This window comes from Lampris incognitus, chromosome 5 (assembly GCF_029633865.1).
Source record: "Lampris incognitus isolate fLamInc1 chromosome 5, fLamInc1.hap2, whole genome shotgun sequence".
Lineage (NCBI taxonomy): Eukaryota > Metazoa > Chordata > Actinopteri > Lampriformes > Lampridae > Lampris > Lampris incognitus.
Genome location: NC_079215.1, coordinates 47756611 through 47775297, shown reverse-complemented (window position 1 = coordinate 47775297; position 18687 = coordinate 47756611). Strand labels below are relative to the sequence as shown.

General features: G+C 45.0%; 1 protein-coding gene across 1 annotated transcript in view; it reads right to left on the bottom strand.

The window, feature by feature from the left end:
• LOC130113021 (ADP-ribosylation factor-binding protein GGA3-like) overlaps window positions 1–18471 on the bottom strand; it is a 32992-nt gene extending 14521 nt beyond the window's left edge. Inside the window, exons 1-13 of the mRNA XM_056280538.1 lie at window positions 18435–18471; window positions 17700–17784; window positions 17432–17507; window positions 15758–15881; window positions 15418–15521; window positions 14927–15007; window positions 13821–13958; window positions 6796–6877; window positions 6415–6537; window positions 6001–6228; window positions 2510–2577; window positions 1951–2393; window positions 1349–1629 (exon numbers count right to left, since the gene is read on the bottom strand). Of these exons, the coding sequence (XP_056136513.1) occupies window positions 1349–1629; window positions 1951–2393; window positions 2510–2577; window positions 6001–6228; window positions 6415–6537; window positions 6796–6877; window positions 13821–13958; window positions 14927–15007; window positions 15418–15521; window positions 15758–15881; window positions 17432–17507; window positions 17700–17784; window positions 18435–18471 (1870 nt within the window). The remainder of the gene's footprint in view (window positions 1–1348; window positions 1630–1950; window positions 2394–2509; window positions 2578–6000; window positions 6229–6414; window positions 6538–6795; window positions 6878–13820; window positions 13959–14926; window positions 15008–15417; window positions 15522–15757; window positions 15882–17431; window positions 17508–17699; window positions 17785–18434) is intronic.
• Window positions 18472–18687: the final 216 nt, after the last annotated feature.

Genomic DNA, 18687 nt, shown 5'->3' with positions numbered 1-18687 from the left:
TTTACCCATAGAAGCCTATGTATGTATCTGTGTATTCATCTAATGTATCACATGACTCACTGAAAATGTTCCAGTTGGTACATTCGAAGCAGCCCCTTAGTGTTTCAATTGCTTCACTGGACCAGTTTTTAACGGTTTTAGTTTGTGGTTTAACAATTCTACTTTTCTGTCTATAAGTCAGGACCAAGTAGATCATCGCATGGTCTGAGTTGTCTAGGGGCGTTCTTGCATACACTGAGTAAGCTGCAGTTAATGAGCGGTTGCAGGGGTCTAGAATCTGGTTGTCTCATTAGGCAGTCAGCCTGTTGTTTGTAAAGTGTAAGTTCTTGTGATAAGTCAGTGTTATTAAAATCTCCCAACACTATTATGTCTGAGTCAGGGTGGTTTTATTGTTAATCGGAGATATGTTGCCTAGCTCATGGATGGCTCAGGGCCGCTTTCTTTTGCCTGCATGGGTGGAATGTAAACACCTGTCATTATAACCAATGCAATCTCTCTTTGTAGGTAGTATGGTCTACATTTGATGGACATGTATTCCAAGCCAGGGGTGCTGTACTGATAGTGATGGGTGGAATCATTGCACCAGCGGTCATTGATCATGAAGCAGATGCTGCTTGCTTTGGACTTTTGACTGAGTGCTGCCGACTTGTCGGCCCAATGTATTGTAAATCCAGGGGAGAACACAGCTGAGTCTGGAATAGGCTCGTCTAGCCTTGTCTCTGTCAGACAGATCGCAGAGCAATTTTTAAAGTCCACCTTAGTTTGGATCAGTAGCAGGACCTTATCAATCTTGTTCCTGAACAGGCAGACATTTACAAGCCACAGCTATGGTAACAGAGGTTTTAAGAGCTGTCTTGCTAGTCAGGAAAGACTACCAGATCGCCTACCACCAGTGTTTGTTCTGCAGAGTGCATCGGTTCCCGCTAAATTTCCGTTGTTCTCAGCCAGCTACGTTGTTTATTTTTTATTTCCACTGGTAGGGGAAGGTGATGGAGGCTGTATAATCCATAAATTGTTTGCCCGATCTCGAGTAGTATTTATCAATCACATTTGATTATACAGTGATAGTTTGATATACAACTGAAACAAAACATCCGGTAAATTGCAAGAGCTCGTACTGTGGCTGGCCTGTGGAGCACCATCATCATCATCATTCTCATTTTATAAAAGCAAGAGCTTTTTTAATCGATATGTTCTGCTATTGTCATAGTGCAGAATCTACTTATTACAGTCAGAAAAAACAATTGTTCAACAGTATTGTCATAAAATGGTAAATGGTTATGAGCATAACACTATATATATGAATAAACATAAAGTAATTCAGGTTCTAAAATATCTTGGTACCCACTTGGCTTAATGGCATCCAGAGAGACATGGACATCAGCCAGGGAGATCTCTTGCCCCCAAGCTGGACTGGCCTGGCTCAAGGGAAGGACGGGGGACAGGGAGCGTAACAGCGGGCTATCATCAGCCTGACCCATTACAAATGGTTGAATGGAGTCTGCTTGCATCCCTCCCACAAGCGGCAGGATGGATGTAGAAGGCCGGATACCAGGACAAGAAGACAAAGCAGTGGAAGCAGCCAAACTTTCGCCCATGCCCAGCAAATTGTCCATTGTGCCAGGCATACTGTATGGTTTACAAAAGACTCAATCAGTGTCTAAATGACAAAATTATCATTTATAGATTTACAGAGACAACAAAGAACTTGCTGACTAATCGTAAGATTTTAAATGACAGATTAATGACAAAATTAACTACCATTCCATGTTTCAATAGGAACCCTGCAGTTGTCATAACAGTTACAAGTTGTAAGATACTACATTTGTGTTTGGATGAAACTAAAAAGTCAAACAAAGCCCATCACATCTTCAACTGTAATGTGAGAATTCTCCAAAACCAGTCCTGACTAGCCCAATAAATAAATCGTTCAATTAAACTAATACTCACGTTTTAGGGCGGCCCAGGTCCAGCATGTCAAAGTCTTGCTGAGTGTGGGTGAGAGAGACTGACTGGGCAGAAGCACTGGGAGAGAAGAAACCTGAACCGGATACCTTTAGTGGGATGGCTGGGTTGGTTAATGTAGCAGCAGATGGGAGCAAGGTGAAGGCTGTGCTGTGTGATGGGAAAAGAGCAGCCAGGGGTTCACTTGTAGATTCGGGACCAAGGATTGGCTGTGGGAGGATGACTGATGTTGAGACCAATTCCGTGGACAAAGGCGGTGTAGAGAAGACCGGGCCAGGGAAGCTTAAGGTGGAATCTGCTTTTGGAGGATGAGGAAGGCTAACTGCTGCTATTGTAGTGGAGAGAGCATCTGCAACAGCTTCAGGCATTGAAAGTGCAGTAGCTGGAACAGAACTGATGCCACAAAGGTCCAAATTCAGGCCGAATTCCTAGAGCAAATGATGACAAATGTAATCATTATTAGTCAGGAACAGTCTGGGACATCTGGGAGTTAACATTGCTGGAAGTCAGTTGCTCATAATATGCTGACCTGAAAAGATGTCACCTGATCATTCCAGTTTTCATCTTTTGGTATGGCTGATGTACTTAGAGCAGAAACAGGGTCATTAAGACCTGGAAACAAACATATACATTTCATTACTTTTTTTCTTTCCAGCCAATGACATACATCCCTGCAAGTTCACAGAGTTATCTTTTTTTTAAAGTGTTAACAATAGTTGCATCTAACCCAGCCACTGAGGATGCACAAGCCAGTGCATTCTTAGTGCCGGTCCCAAGCCCAGATAAATGGGGAGGGTTGAGTCAGGGAGGGCATCCGGTGTAAAATCTTTGCCAAATCAAATAAATAGATAAGATTTACATACCGGAATGGTCAAGGCCCGGGTTACCAATGACCTCCACTGGTACTGTTAACCAGCAGGGTGCTGGTGGAAACTATGCTACCGTTGGGCGAAGGAGAGGGGGAAGGCATGTCCAGAGGCAGAGAGAAAGGAGGAAGGGTAGGAGTGTGGAGGTGAGAATCAGAACTTTGAATGTTGGCACTATGACTGGTAAAGGGAGAGAGCTGGCTGATATGAAGGAAAGAAAAAAGGTAGGCATACTGTGTGTGCAAGAGACCAGGTGGAAGGGGAGTAAGGCCAGGAGTATCGGAGGTGGGTTGAAACTCTTCTGCAATGGTGTGAATGGGAGTAGAAATGGGGTTGGGGTAATTCTGAAGGAAGAGTATATCAAGAGTGTGCTGGAGGTGAAGAGAGTGTCGGACAGAGTGATGAGTATGAAGCTAGAAATTGAAGGTGTGTTGATGAATGTTATCAGTGCATATGCCCCGCAATTTGGGTGTGAGATCAAAGAGAAAGAAGAATTCTGGAGTGAGTTGAATGACGTGGTGGAGAGGGTACCCAAGGAAGAGAGAGTGGTGATTGGAACGGACTTCAATGAACATGTCGGGGAAGTGAATAGAGGTGATGAGGAGGTGATGGGTAGGTATGGTGTCAAGGAGAGAAATGTGGAAGGACAGATGGTGGTGGATTTTGCAAAAAAGATGGAAATGGCTGTGGTGAATATATAGTTCAAGAAGACAGAGGAACACAGGGTAACGTACAAGAGTGGAGGAAAGTGCACACAGGTGGACTATATCTCATGTAGAAGGCGTGATCTAAAAGGGATTGGAGACTGCAAGGTGGTGACAGGGGAGAACGTAGCTAGGCAGCATTGGATGGTGGTCTGTAGGATAACTTTGGAGACCAAAAAGAGCAAGAGAGTGAAGGCAGAGCTGAAGATCAAATGGTGGAAGTTGAAGAAGGAAGACTTGTATGGAGTTCAGGGAGGAGTTAAGACAGGCGCTGGGTGGTAGTGAAGAGTTGCCATATGGCTGGGCAGGCACTACAGAAATAGTGAGGGAGACAGCTAGGAAGGTACTTGGTGTGACATCAAGACAGAGGAAGGAAGACAAGGAGACTTGGTGGTGGAATGAGGAAGTACAGCAAATTATACAGAGGAAGAGGTTGGCAAAGAAAAAGTGGGATAGTCAGAGAGATGAAGAAAGTAGACAGGAGTACAAGGAGATGCAGTGTAAAGCGAAGAGAGAGGTGGTAAGGCAAAGGAAAAGGCATATGTTGAGTTGTATGACAGGTTAGACACTAAGAAAGGAGAAAAGGACTTGTACCGATTGGCTAAACAGAGGGACCAAGCTGGGAAGGATGTGCAGCATGTTAGGGCAATCAAGGATAGAGATGGAAATGTGCTGACAAGCGAGGAGAGCGTGCTGAGAAGGTGGAAGGAGTACTTTGAGGGGCTGATGAATGAAGAAAATGAGAGAGAGAGAGAGCGAGAGAGAGAGAGAGAGAGAGAGAGAGAGAGAGAGAGAGAGAGAGAGAGAGAGAGAGAGAGAGAGAGAGAGAGAGAGAGAGAGAAGGTTGGATGATGTGAGGATAGTGAATCAGGAAGTGCAGTGGATTAGCAAGGAGGAAATGAGGGAAGCTATGAAGAGGATGAAGAGTGGAAAGGCAGTTGGTCCTGATGACATATCTGTGGAGGCATGGAGATGTTTAGGAGAGATGGCGGTGGGGTTTTTAACTAGATTGTTTAACACAATCTTGGAAAGTGAGAGGATACCTGAGGAGTGGAGAAGAAGCATACTGGTACCGATTTTCAAGAACAAGGGCGATGTGCAGAACTGTAGCAACTACAGACGAATAAAGTTGATCGGCCACAGCATGAAGATATGGGAAAGAGTAATATAAGCGATGTTAAGAGAGGTGATGATTAGCGAGCAGCAGTATGGTTCATGCCACGAAAGAAAACGACTGATGCGATGTTTGCTTTGAGAATGTTGATGGAGAAATATAGAGAAGGCCAGAAGGAGTTACATTGTATCTTTGTAGATTTAGAGCTAGCATAAGACAGGGTGCTGAGAGAGGAGGTGTGGTATTGTATGAGGAAGTCGGGAGGTGCAGATAAGTATGTAGGAGTGGTGCAGGATATGTATGAGGGAAGTGTGACAATGGTGAGGTGTGCGGTTGGAATGACAGATGGGTTCAAGGTGGAGATGGGATTACATCAAGGATCGGCTCTGAGCCCTTTCTTGTTTGCAATGGTGATGGACAGGTTGACGGACGAGATCAGACAGGAGTCTCCGTGGACAATGATGTTTGCAGATGACATTGTGATCTGTAGCGAGAGTAGGGTGCAGATTGAGGAGAGTCTGGAGAGGTGGAGGTATGCACTGGAGAAAAGAGGAATGAAAGTCAGTAGGAGCAAGACAGAATACCTATGCGTAAATGAGAGGGAGGACAGCGGAATGTTGACGACGCAAGGAATAGAGGTGACGAAGATGGATGAGTTTAAATACTTGGGGTCAACTGTCCAAAGTAATGGGGAGTGCAGAAGAGAGGTGAAGAAGAGAGTGCAGGCAGGGTGCAGTAGGTGGAGAAGAGTGTCAGTTATCTGTGAAAGAATGGTACCAGCAAAAGTTAAAGGGAAGGTTTACAAGATGGTTGTGAGACCAGCTATGTTATATGGTTTGGAGACAGTGGAACTGATGAAAAGACAGGAGGTGGAGCTAGAGGTGGCAGAATTGAAGATGCTAAGAGTTTCATTGGGAGTGATGAAGACGGACAGGATTAGGAATGATTATATTAGAGGGACCACTCAAGTTGGACGGTTTGGAGACAAAGCAAGACAGGCAAGATTGAGATAGCTTGGACATGTGTACAGGAGAGATGCTGGGTATATTGGGAGAGGAATGCTGAATATGGAGCTGCCAGGGAAGAGGAAAAGAGGAAGGCCAAAGAGGAGGTTTATGGATGTGGTGAAGGAAGACATGCAGGTGGCTGTGGTGATAGAGGAAGATGCAGAAGACAGGAAAAAGTGGAAACGAATGATCCACTGTGGTGACCCCTAACGGGAGCAGCCGAAAGTAGTAGTAGTAGTAACAATAGTTGCATCTAATTAATGAGAGGCACATCACTGTTGTGTAAAAAAACAAAAAAATGTAGCATGAGTGATAGGACTGACTATAGTTATGTGATATGTTACCCAGAGATAATAGTTCTCCATCTAGCAGGGAGAGTGCTGTGGAGGATTTGCTGATACTCGGGAACTGGGGTCTACTGGTGGTATCAGACCCAAGGAGCAGATCAGCAGGAATGGAGTGGGAGGAGGCTATGAACTGCTGGTCAGGTGAAGAAGGACTCTGGAGGTCCAGACCTGCCAGGTCGATTAGGATCTCTGACTGGTTTGTGGTGCCATCTGGTGGTTTGGAGTCTGTCCGACAGGCAGTACAGAGACAGAAAGGACAGAGAGAACAAAGATGTAATGTCAACAATGTAAAGATGCAAGGAAGATGAGTGATGGTAGTCATTAGTGATAGATATTACCTTCTGTGTCAAAATATTAAGAAATACACAGGTCACATAAACAAAATTTTGCTTAGACAGTGATAATGTTTACTCTGTTTGGTCGATGGTGTTTTAAGCGCTTCTTCTCTATCTCCATTGATGATTTGCCCTTCCACAATCTCCTTATAGGAGTTTATGACACGGGAGAGGTCATCACTGGCCTGCAGGATGACTCCTAGTAAATGCATGAGGTCAAAGGTCAGACTTGGACATAGTTCATAGCATACTGTGATACTGACAAAATCAAATTTCCTTGACAGTGACAGCAAAGTTTTGCACACACAAGTTTCAGAACCGACCAGAACGAAGACGACATGTTGGTCTAGTGTCATGCCATGACCCTTGTAAATTATAAACCTGCCAAAGATGGGCAATTGAAGTCATGAAACGTGATTCACAAAGTCAATGGAGTTGCAACTGGAAGAATTCTCACCCAAGCTGCTGTCGTCATCTTCAGTCTCAGTGGCGAGCTGGAAGACAATCCGTCTGAATTTGTTACAATCACCATACAAATCCTGTAAGAAAGAATGACAAACAATGGGAAGTCAAGCATTATGAGACTAAATATTCATTCAGGCATAACAGTATCACTGGGAAAGAAGTACCAGTCCACAAATTGGAGGCATATGAAATATTTCACTGATAAACAGCTCTAGAGGAGCCATTCAACCACTGTACATAAAATTACATAATGATCACGCACACTAAAGAGAAACAAAATCTGTATATAAACAATTGCTTAATTCACGATTATGGATAATGAATGAATCCATTTGGGATGGATTGCCTTTTGACGAACCCTGTTTTATAGCAAGACCAGACAACACCTATAAACAGCTAAGTGAGTGCAAAGTGGTTATTTGGCAATGTTGAGGGTGTGTATTATGGTAGAGAATATCACGTAAGCTTTCTTGATCGGACTGCTGGCAAAGAATTGGTTGAGCAAGCGCTATGCAAATCCCAACAGTAGAAACTGTACTGAGGTGAACAGTGTCCACAGCATCCAGTCCATAGCAGATTGCTCATGCTTGTGCATCGCAATCTCAGGCAAATGTATTGTGCAGAGAGCTAGTCCCCCATCGGGAAACAATATGATGCTTTTGAAAAGACAAGCATGGTAAATGCAGTTTATGTATTCCCCAAGAGTAGGGATGGGTACCAAAACCCGGTATTAAATGGGCACCAGTGCTAAATTATTAAAGACTGTAGTATTGATAAGGGCCGACGTTAACGGTTCTGCTGTCATTATTGGAAAAATTAAGAAAATACATTTCAGGGCATCCAGGTAGCATAGCTGTCTATTCCACTGCCTACCAACACGGGGATCTCCAGTTCGAATCCCCACTTTTCTGGCTTGGTCGGGCGTCCCTACAGACACAACTGGCCGTGTCTGTGGGTGGGAAGCTGGATGTGGGTATGTGTCCTGGTTGCTGCACTAGCGCCTCCTCTGGTTAGTCGGGGCGCCTGTTCGGTGGGGGAGGGGGAACTGGGGGAAACAGCGGGATCCTCCCACGTGCTACGTCCCCCTGGGAAAACTCCCTCACTATCAGGTGAAAAGAAGTGGCTGGTGACTCCACTAGTCTGCAGCCCTCCCCAGATTGGCAGAGGGGGTGGAGCAGCGACCGGGACGGCTTGGAAGAGTGAGGTAATTGGCCAAGTACAACTGGGGAGAAAAAGTGGGGAATCCAAAAAGAAAAAGAAAAAAAGAAAAAAAAAGAAATTTCCTCTTTACTTAGGCTACATAAATGTTATCTTGCACCTTTTATCTCACCAACTCTGTTTCTAATTTGCAATAAGATTTAAGACATTTGTCTATGATGCATTTTCGCTAATACCAATCCAGAAGAGAGATCTCTCTCTCTCAGAGCCTGTCGTATGTGCAAGCCGAGGGGTGGGGCCAGCTCTCTGCCTTGCTCTGTCAGATGCACGTGCATACACACACACACACACACACACACACACACACACACACACACACACACACACACACACACACACACACACACACACACACACACACTCCTTCCTCCTTCCTTTAGGTTGTCCGTCGTGTCCGATGATGACAATCCTGCCTCTGTCACTTGTGAGTCTTCTTATGGCTGTAAAGCCCAATCCGCGATCCACAATGTCTGCCACAGACAGAACAGGTGAAATCACTGACTGGGGGTGTACGTGTGGTACTGGCTTCATGTCTCTTCAGACGTCTTCTGGTCCGTCGATCACCGCGGTCCTTCTCGAGGTTTTGCACCCCTTGTTGACAGAGCTGCCGCCAGATGGAGCGTTGGGCGGCAGTGTCTTCCAGCTGGCTCGGGTTCAGGCCGCACTTCTTTATGATGGTCTTCAGCTGGTCTTTGTACCGTTTTTTCTGGCCCCCTGCCAAGCGGCGGCCAAGATGTAGCTGGCCATACAGCACTTTACGCGGTAAGCGCTCCTTTGGCATCCTGATGACGTGACCGAGCCATCGAAGTTGGTGCTGGGTGACGGTAGCCTCCATGCTGATGCAGTTGGTCTTGCGGAGTATTTCAGTATGGGGCACTCGGTCACGCCAGGTTATCCTCAGGATGCATTGTAGGCATCTGATGTGGAAGGCCTCAAGCATCCTGAGGTGGTGGCTGTACAGGGTCCACGCCTCACAGCTGTAGAGGAGAGTCGTGATGACAACTGCCAAGTAGACAGATATTTTGGTGTGGAGGTTGAGGTCTTTGTTTTGAAAGACCCTTCTCCTAAGTCTGCCAAAAGAGGATGACGCTTGTTTAATCCGGTTTTGCATCTCCCTGTCGATGCTGCAGTCGTCAGAGAGAAAGCTGCCCAGGTATTTGAAGGATTCCACTGTTGCAAGTGGTTTGTCGGAGATGTTGAAGGTTGGTGAATGAGATGGAGGAGTAGATGCCCACTGGCATACTACTTCAGTCTTTTTCACATTTGTAGAGAGCCCCAGCCTACCATACGCCCTTGTAGCAGCTGCAAGGGTAGCTTGTAGTGCCTCGGGTGTGTGGGCCACAACTGCACAGTCATCTGCGTACTGTAACTCAATGATGTGCTCCGATGTCATTTTTGTGACCGCTTGGAGCCTACGGATGTTAAATAGGTTTCCATCTAGTCTGAAGTCCACAGTAACCCCACTGTCCTTCCTGATTTCCTTGTGGAGCAGCAATGTCACACACAGGAGGAAGATGTTAAAAAGAACTGGAGCAAGGATGCACCCCTGACGTACCCCGGTGCACACCCTGAAGGGCTCAGATTCCTGGCCTCCAATGGTCACACGTGCCATCATCCCCACGTGAAATCTTTGAAGGATGTTGACAAACTTTCGTGGACAGCCAAACTTCAGGAGGATGTTCCATAGGATGTCCCTGTTGACTGTGTCGAAAGCCTTTGACAGGTCGATGAAGGCTATGAAGAGGTTCTGATGTTGCTCCCTGCACTTCTCTTGGAGTTGCCGTGCTGTGAACACCATGTCCACAGTACTCCTATTCCTCCTAAACCCACACTGTGACTCAGGCAACAGCTCCTCTGAGATGTGTTTTACCAGCCTGTGTAACATGAGTTTGGCCAGGACTTTTCCAGCAACAGCCAGTAGTGAAATGCCACGGCTGTTGCAACAGAGGGACTTGTCTCCTTTGCCTTTATATATGGAGATGATGTTAGCATCCCTCCACTGCTGAGGGACAGTTTCGTTCTTCCATACGTGTGAGATGAACAGGAAAAGTGCACGGGTGCAGAGGTAGCCTCCCTGTTTAAAAATCTCTGCAGGGATACTGTCAGGGCCAGGGGTCTTGTTATTTTTCAGCGACCTAACTGCACAATGAACCTCTTCAAAGGTTGGTGGAAGGTCAAGGTCTTGGATGGTGGGGCGGACAGGTAGTTCATCCAAGATCGAGGGATCGGTTGGGGAGGGCTGGTTCAAAAGAGTCTCAAAATGTTCTGCCCATCTTTTTGTGATGAATTTCTGGTCTTTTATGAGGGTGGTACCATCATCAGACTTCAGGGGGGAGACAGAGCAGTTTCTTGGGCCGTAGATGGTTTTCACTGCATCATAAAAGTTGTGCATATCATTTCTATCGGCATGGGATTGTATTTCATTTGCCTTCGATATCCACCACTCATTCTGCAGGGCACGCAATTTTGACTGCACCTCTCTCCTGGATGCTTGCCATTGTTGCCGGAGTGTAGCTGATGTGGGATTGTTGAGGACAGCACTGTGTGCTTTATGCATGCCTTTGAGTATGGAAGTTATTGTGCCTGTGTTGTCATTGAACCAGTCCTGGTGTTTTCTGCTCTTGTAACCGATGGATTGGGATGCTGCCTTGTAGAGTCTGGAGCTCACGGAAGACCATTTCCTGTCAATGGAATCATCCGTGCTCAAGAGAAGCTCAATGTCTTCCAGGTTTTCAGCCAGAGAGAGGCGGAGATTGTTCTGGACCTCAGCCTTTTCTAGCCGGGTACAGTCAAGCCTCTTCTTTCCTGACCTTTGGAGACGAACAGCAGGGCGTACCTCCACCTGGAGCCTGGTCATGATGAGCCGGTGATCTGTCCAGCACTCAGCACCTCTCATTGCACGAGTGAGTAAGACGTCTTTTGTATCAGCACGTCTCACAATGATGTAGTCCAATAGGTGCCAATGTTTGGAGCGTGGGTGCATCCAGGATGTTTTGTGCTTGTTTTTTAATTGGAAGAGGGTGTTTGTGATGGTCAAGCCATGCTCAGCACAGAGGCTTAGGAGGCGCAGTCCATTTGCATTGACTTTCCCAATGCCATGCCCACCAATGACACCACTCCACACCTTGTTGTCTTTCCCCACTCTGGCATTGAAATCGCCCAGCAAAAAGATCTTGTCCTCCTTGGGTATATGACGGAGAGCCTCATCTAGTGACTGATAGAAGCGGTCCTTTACGTCATCCTCTGATGGCAGTGTTGGTGCATAGGCACCTAGGAGGGTGGCATAACGTTTCTTGGCCAGAGGGATCCTGAGCGACATGAGTCTTTCACTTATGCCAATCGGTGTTTCAGTGAGTCTTGGTAGGAGGCTGTTTTTTATTGCAAATCCCACACCATGCTGATGTTGTCCTCCTGCAGGGTATCCCTTCCAGAAGAAGGTGTAGGTGTCCTCCTTCAGGGAGCCTTCATCCAGGAACCTGGTTTCACTGAGTGCAGCAATGTCAATATTGTAGCGATTGAGTTCCGCTGCAATTAGTGCAGTCCTTCGCTGAGGTCTTTCGGCATTAACGTCCAGCAGAGTTCTTATGTTCCATGTTGCCAGTTTAAAGGGAATTATTTTCTTTTTTTTATTTCGACCGCAGAGTGGAATGTCCCGATAGGTGCGGTAGCCTATCCAGGATGTTTTGAGTGGGCAATGTTTAGGCCACCTTTTCTAGGCCCCTCCCCAGTTGGGGTGAGCAGTGTGGCTCCTAAATAGGGCTGCTCAGACACACAGGGGTCTGCCGAGAGCAGCTGCCACTCAAGCCCAGCTGCTGGCGACCATGAATAGCCCTGTGCCGCTGGCGTGCAGGGGTCTGATTAGGAGCTTCCAGTGCATTCATACCTGCTCCCGTCACCAGACACCCCATCGCCGCCAGACTTTGATCCATATTCCGGTTGCTGGTCTCACCGAGGCAGAGGTGGATACCTGCGCAAAGAGATTATTTACAGTGCCGCTGGGGGTGCGCATGTCCCAGCAGCACTTCTTCACTGTGAGAGGGTGGGATCCGGTGGCAAGGGGGGCCCAAGACGACCAGCACTCTTCCACAGCTGCAGGAGGCTGCCGGAGCTCCAGTCTGTCAGAGGACCGCCTATCGTGCGCCGCCATGCACGTTGCTTATCTCTCAGGGTGTGCTCCCCTAGCCTTTGTCGTCCTACACTTACCCACAAGGCAGTGGGACAGTGGTTGGTCAATGCCAGGGCGTATCCACTTCACATGGGCCTGCGCATTAGACCTCTGGGGACCACTGTAGCTCCGAGATCCCCTACAGTTTAGCCAGGGACCGCAAGGTACCCAGTTACCGTGTGTGGCCACGAGGAGGCACTGCAGGAGTCTTGGCGGTAGAGAGGCTATGTACCGGCAGGGGAGACTTACGCACTCGGCTCCTCTTTTCACCCCCACACACACACACACACACACACACACACACACAGCCTGCTCTTAGTAGACAATGGCAGAGAAAGAACTAAATGGTCAGAAGTCTGCTTATACTTCACTAGAGACGATGCTGACAATGCTCGTTGCCACAAGTGCAACAAGTCTTTTGCATGTAAAGGTGGAAACACAAGCAATCTTAGGAAACATCTAGCGAAAGTGCATCAAGTACAGGCAGAGAAATGCAGTTTTTGACTGCCTAGCTCGCAATTCATCTCTCGTTGCCCCATCCACCTCACGTGCGTTATGTATACTAGCCGCCTAGAGCCCACACGGAGTTAACTAAATTATACAAACATGGGTTAATGATGAAAAGTAACACTTTGTCCAAGCATGAGCAAATAAAGCAATGTTGAATCTGTTCTTGATTGCTTTTTTTATTTCGCTTAAAAAAGAACAAAAAGAACTGATAAGAGTACTGTTAAAGTACCATATCGATAAGCAGTATTGGTAAGAGTAGTAGTCCCGTTAATGTAGTAGTAGCACCGTTACTGATACCCATCCAAGAGACCATTTGGCGTGGGAAAAAAGAAAAAAAAACCCATAAAGAGAAGCGGAACCACCAGTCGAGCTTATAAGAAAGACTTATGTAACTTGTTCAAAATCCAAATTTATGATGTGAATCAATCCTTAACCGTTTTCTGTCTTAGTTAGTGACACCGTTTTCATCAAACTCCACAAAGTGTGCATGTTGGACATCTACTACTACTACTTTCGGCTGCTCCCGTTAGGGGTCGCCACAGCGGATCATCCGTTTCCATTTCTTCCTGTCTTCTGTGTCTTCCTCTGTCACACCAGCCACCTGCATGTCTTCCCTCACCACATCCATAAACCTCCTCTTTGGCCTTCCTCTTCTCCTCTTCCCTGGCAGCTCCATATTCAGCATCCTTCTCCCAATATACTCAGCATCTCTCCTCCACACATGTCCAAGCCATCTCAATCTTGCCTCTCTTGCTTTGTCTCCAAACCGTCCAACCTGAGCGGTCCCTCTAATATAATCGTTCCTAATCCTGTCCTTCTTCGTTACTCCCAGTGAAAATCTTAGCATCTTCAACTCTGCCACCTCCAGCTCCGCCTCCTGTCTTTTCGTCAGTGCCACTGTCTCCAAACCATATAACATAGCTGGTCTCACAACCATGTTGGACATAAAATTTTAAATTTAACAGCAGGGATTCGCTTTAGGTTGCCTGGAGTGCAGGACGGATATGGGCCATATATTTCGGAACAATCTTAATGGTTCTACCGCATCTACAGTGACCAATGGAAATGGAAAGAAATAGATGATTTAGAAACAGTGACTGGTGGTAGATGAGAGGGAAACAAACCTTAATGAGCTCCTTATCTCCATCCGTGGAGTCGTCTGTGCTGAAGTGAGATAGCATCTCATTGAGGAGTTTGACGCTGTTGTTGACTTCCTCCAGGGTGCTCTTTTGCTGCTTCTGTTTCAGCATTCTCATTTCATCCTCAAAAAAAAAAGAAAAAAAATACTTTTACATCTTGGGGGCTGCTGACAAGTGCCTAAGCTCAATGGCATACATCCCAAATGACTACTGGCACCAACAGAACTTGTCAAAGCTAAATGGCTGCTCAAACCCATGCGTTTTACTTAAAAGCAAGAAATGTGTACATTTCAGTGCACAGCCACTAGCTTGTGTCTAATATTCACCTGAAAAAGGAAACCTAGTGGATTTTTACATCTGCAAAAGACAATGTTTACAAACTGAAGTGTAAGTACAGCAGCAAGGGTTTACATGGACATACAGTGTGACTGACAACTTCCTCAACCTTGAGCTGCTGTGTTTCACTTCAAGGAATAGTTCTGAATTTTTGAAATCTATCCCAATTTCATACTCACTGCTCATGTAGTAGATAAGTAGGTTTCGTTTTCAGTCATCCATCCTTTCTTCATAATGGACATACAGGCTTGCCATCTAGAGTTCAATGCAATTAAAGGAGGAAAAATCCACAATCCTCATTAAGTGCAAAAACAAACCACTCCGCAGTTCAGCCAAAGCTACCATGATGCTATAGCAGTCTATCATAGCAAATTCGAGTGGTCATTTTAAAAATGTACGGTCGTTTTTAAAGTTATGGTTATTTCCTACCCTGCTACTTCCTGAAACAAAGCCTACAAGCAATTACTGACTGGAGTCACTCCCTCTGGGACACAACAAAGCAAACACTAAGAGGGAATTTGGCAATAAAAACTATGAACCGTAGTGTTGTTTTTCTTTTTTTGCAATGAACAAGGATTGTGGATTTGTCCCCCATTAATTGCATTAAACTTCAGATGACAAAATGGAGCCTCGAGTCCACGAAGTAAAAAGGGATGGACGACTGTGAAAATGAAACCTATCTATGTACTACGTAAGTGGGGAGTATAAAATAGCAATAGCCTTCAAAAAATATTCCTTTAATACTACAGTCTTACCTCCTTGACCATGTTCTTGATGAGACGGTTAGCCTCCTGCAGATCATCAGGCTTTTTGCTCTTCAGTAGCTCTGTTAATCTCTGCAGGAACAGGAGAGTACAACCAATAAAATCAGTAATATCTTAACCTCTTTCCCACGGACGACTCAGGCAGGGGCAGCCAAAGCAAACTGAGCTCCCAGGACTTGAACAAACAAATTTCATTCATATATCAACTTGAGTGGAAGCAAAATAAACATGCAATTGGGACCGTATCATGTGAATGTCACAGTGTGACTGGACCCGTGAGAAACAAGGACATCAACAGTACTGATGCAAACATTCTTGAAATTAAGGGAGCAATTTCAACACCCTCAATGCACCCCTATGATGCCATTTTTATTTGAGTAATGCAAAGCCTTTGATCTAAAAAAGTTTGTGTGGGTGCTAGTAGTGTATTTTTGAATGTTAAACTCTGTTCTATTACATCTTAAAGCTAGATCTCTTCTTACCCTGCTCTTCTCCTCATTAGCAAACACTGGATTCTTGGGACGTGATAAAGGTGATTGTGATAGTGTACCATCAGGGGGGAGAGTTGGGTCAACTGAAACAATACCTAAAAAGTAACATATATATTCTAATTACAACAGGACAACCTTGAACTTTTTAATAACCAGATTTTTGATACCTTAAAGGAAACATTCATATTCTAATAATGGGAAAACCTTAATTCTTTTAATAACCAGATTTTTGATGTTATATTGCCATTATGCTGCACTCACATTGTGTTTTAACTTGCTAGTAATACATTTATATTGAATTGTGAAAGTTGTTTCCCATCCCAGTTCTTACCCTGTCTTTTCAGCATCTGATAAGCTTCAGAGATCTTAGTCTCATCTGATAGAGAGATCGTCCAACTGTACAGCATTTCGATCACTTTGGCCTTGACTTTCTCTGAGACTCTGTCCCCGAGGTACTGAAAAGGAATAACTTTTTACAGTTTAGAATAGTATGGAGCACCAATATTAGCGGATGGGTGACTTCTGACATCTAAGTTACTTACTTTGGGTGAAACCACTTTTATCAATTCATTTAAGAATCTAAATTTTCCCACTTCATTGCGAAATCTTCCCCCACAGTTCTTCATGCAAGCTTCAAGAACCTGCAAAAGTGGAAAGGATAATAATAATAATAATAATAATAAATTAAACTTATATAGCGCTTTTCTAACACTCAAAGTCGCTTTACAATAAACGGGGTGAAACAAGACAACAGATAAACATAACGCAAACATACAGGGGTGGATGGGAAGGGGGTGCTACGAGAGGGAGAAGCGGCAGCCACACATGACACCAGCAGTACTCTCCGACTTAGACAGATACAAAAGGGGAAGAAAAACAAACATCATAAACCACATAAATCACAGATGAAAGCAAGTCTGAAGAGGCAAGTCCGGATTATAATGACTTGAATGTGGGCAGATCGCAGCAGTGTCTGATATGCTTGGGGAGGGAGTTCCAAGAAGAGGGGGCAGTGAGTATAAAATAGTGATACAACACAGATGAATTTCTTCATCTTGTGCTCAGATGCTTTAGAATCAGAATCAACTTTATTGGCCAAGTGTGCTTATGCATATGAGGAATTTGACACCAGTTTACAGCAGCTTCTAGTACTTGAATATATCACTCACAAAATAAATTAAATAATAAATACAATACTGGAGGAGGTACGTGTATGCACAACAGCTATGTCACAACTATACAGACTTTTGTTATGGCTGAATAATTAATACATTATTATCCTTATATATTGTATTATATTGCCTAAGAAATGGAAACGGATGATCCGCTGTGGCGACCCCTAACGGTAGCAGCTGAAAGTAGTAGTAGTAGTAAGATTATATTGCTTATATATTATCATAACTTTATATCTTATGCTCTTGTATTATATCATGTACTAATATATTAGAAACAAACTATGCTATACATTTATCTATTATGTATACACTATATTATATACTTGTTGTTTTTATAATAATAATAATAATAACACTTGATGTCTGTGAATGTTCTCATTCATCCAGGTCATGGTTATCCAAAGGAGTTGAATCAAGTGCAACTGGACTTGGTATATATCTGTGAAGACGTTTCGCCTCTCATCCAAGAGGCTTCCTCTGTTCGTGCCTTTCTGACTAGACCAAGCTAGTTTGACTGGCTGGTGATGAGACTCAGAATTTATCCTCCTGGAGTCGTTGTCAGAGCTATAGATGTATAGATATAAACATCGGGACACAAAGAGCCATGGACATCTATAGCTCTGACAACGACTCCAAGAGGACAAATTCTGAGTCTTATCACCAGCCAGTCAGACTAGCTTCGTCTAGTCAGAAAGGCGCGAACTGAGGAAGCCTCTTGGATGAGAGGCGAAACGTCTTCACGGATATATACCAAGTCCAGTTGCACTTGATTCAACTCCTTTGGATAATAACACTTAATATTAAACTTAAAAAAAGGTTAAGCCACATACCGTCAAGGCTTGTACTGCCTCCCATTCTTGTGGGGACTGAATCTTGTGAGCCAACAATCTCACAGAGATCTGTGGACTGAAAAAAAAATATTAGATTAGTGGAGGGGAATCTTGTTCTGGTCTTAGTAGACACCAGTAGTATAGGTTCTTTGAGATTTAATGGTCTTATTCTATTTCTTTGCCCGTGCAGGGACATGGGCAGTAATCTATAAGACAGTGATCAGTTGCTATGAATCACAGAAAATACATTAACTGAACATGACCATACCCCTCCAGTTCCTTATTGATTTGGTCACAGAATCCCATAATAAACTCCCAATCCTCTTGTCTATTGGAGGGATTGGTGGCTTTATCTGTGAAAGAAAAATATATCATCTAACATCAACGTTAATCCACAGCGTTAGCTAACTACTCGTTGTACAAAGGCTAGTCTGCCCATGGGTTGGTACTTGGTTGTGATAGAGGGATTTAAATCCAAGGGTTCGTCGATCCTCGACTTCCAAGCCTCAAAACGTCCCCTTGCAAGAATCGAGGTCTGGACAGGCCAGTGCACATTAATCTAGAGATTATTTAACACGTTTTCGACATATGATTTCGTGTAGTTAGACGGTTCCGTGGTGTTTGATCTGTTTAAACTCGAAGGCAACTCAGCTCATTCATTTAGTTACCCAGACGCCGACTATAAAGACAACAGGCAGACTGCTATCCAGAAAACCAAAATAACTCCGTGGGACTAAGAGAAAATAGGGTTTGGGTATCACCAGCTCAGTGAAGCTAAGGGCTGACAACAACTCCACGCATGTGGTCACAACAGCTTCATCTGACCTGCAGCACCCCTCCGCGCACAGCAGCTGTTTTTGACAGCGAGTTATTTTGGGGGGGGGGGACGCGTCGTTATGTGAGTATCCATAACGTTACCACACGCCTCTCGTCGTACATGAAACCCGTAACTGTCTAAAATGTACATAATTTGAGAAAATCCCCATCCCAGGGATGAACTTACTGAGCCAGGACTCCAGCGATTCTCCGTCAGCCGCCATGATCTCACCCCTGAGTGCGCGGCCCCGCCCCCTGTGTGTGTTATGATGGGTCATGTGGCTAGACCGAGATCTCACCCGGTATCGCGATACTAACAAGCGCGAATGAGCTCTCAATAGAGGAGACAGTTCAAGAGCACATGATGGAGGGGTGGACCTATATTGGAAATACGATTTAAATGCACTACATCTTTAATGCCGTAAAGTGCGGGATTGGAT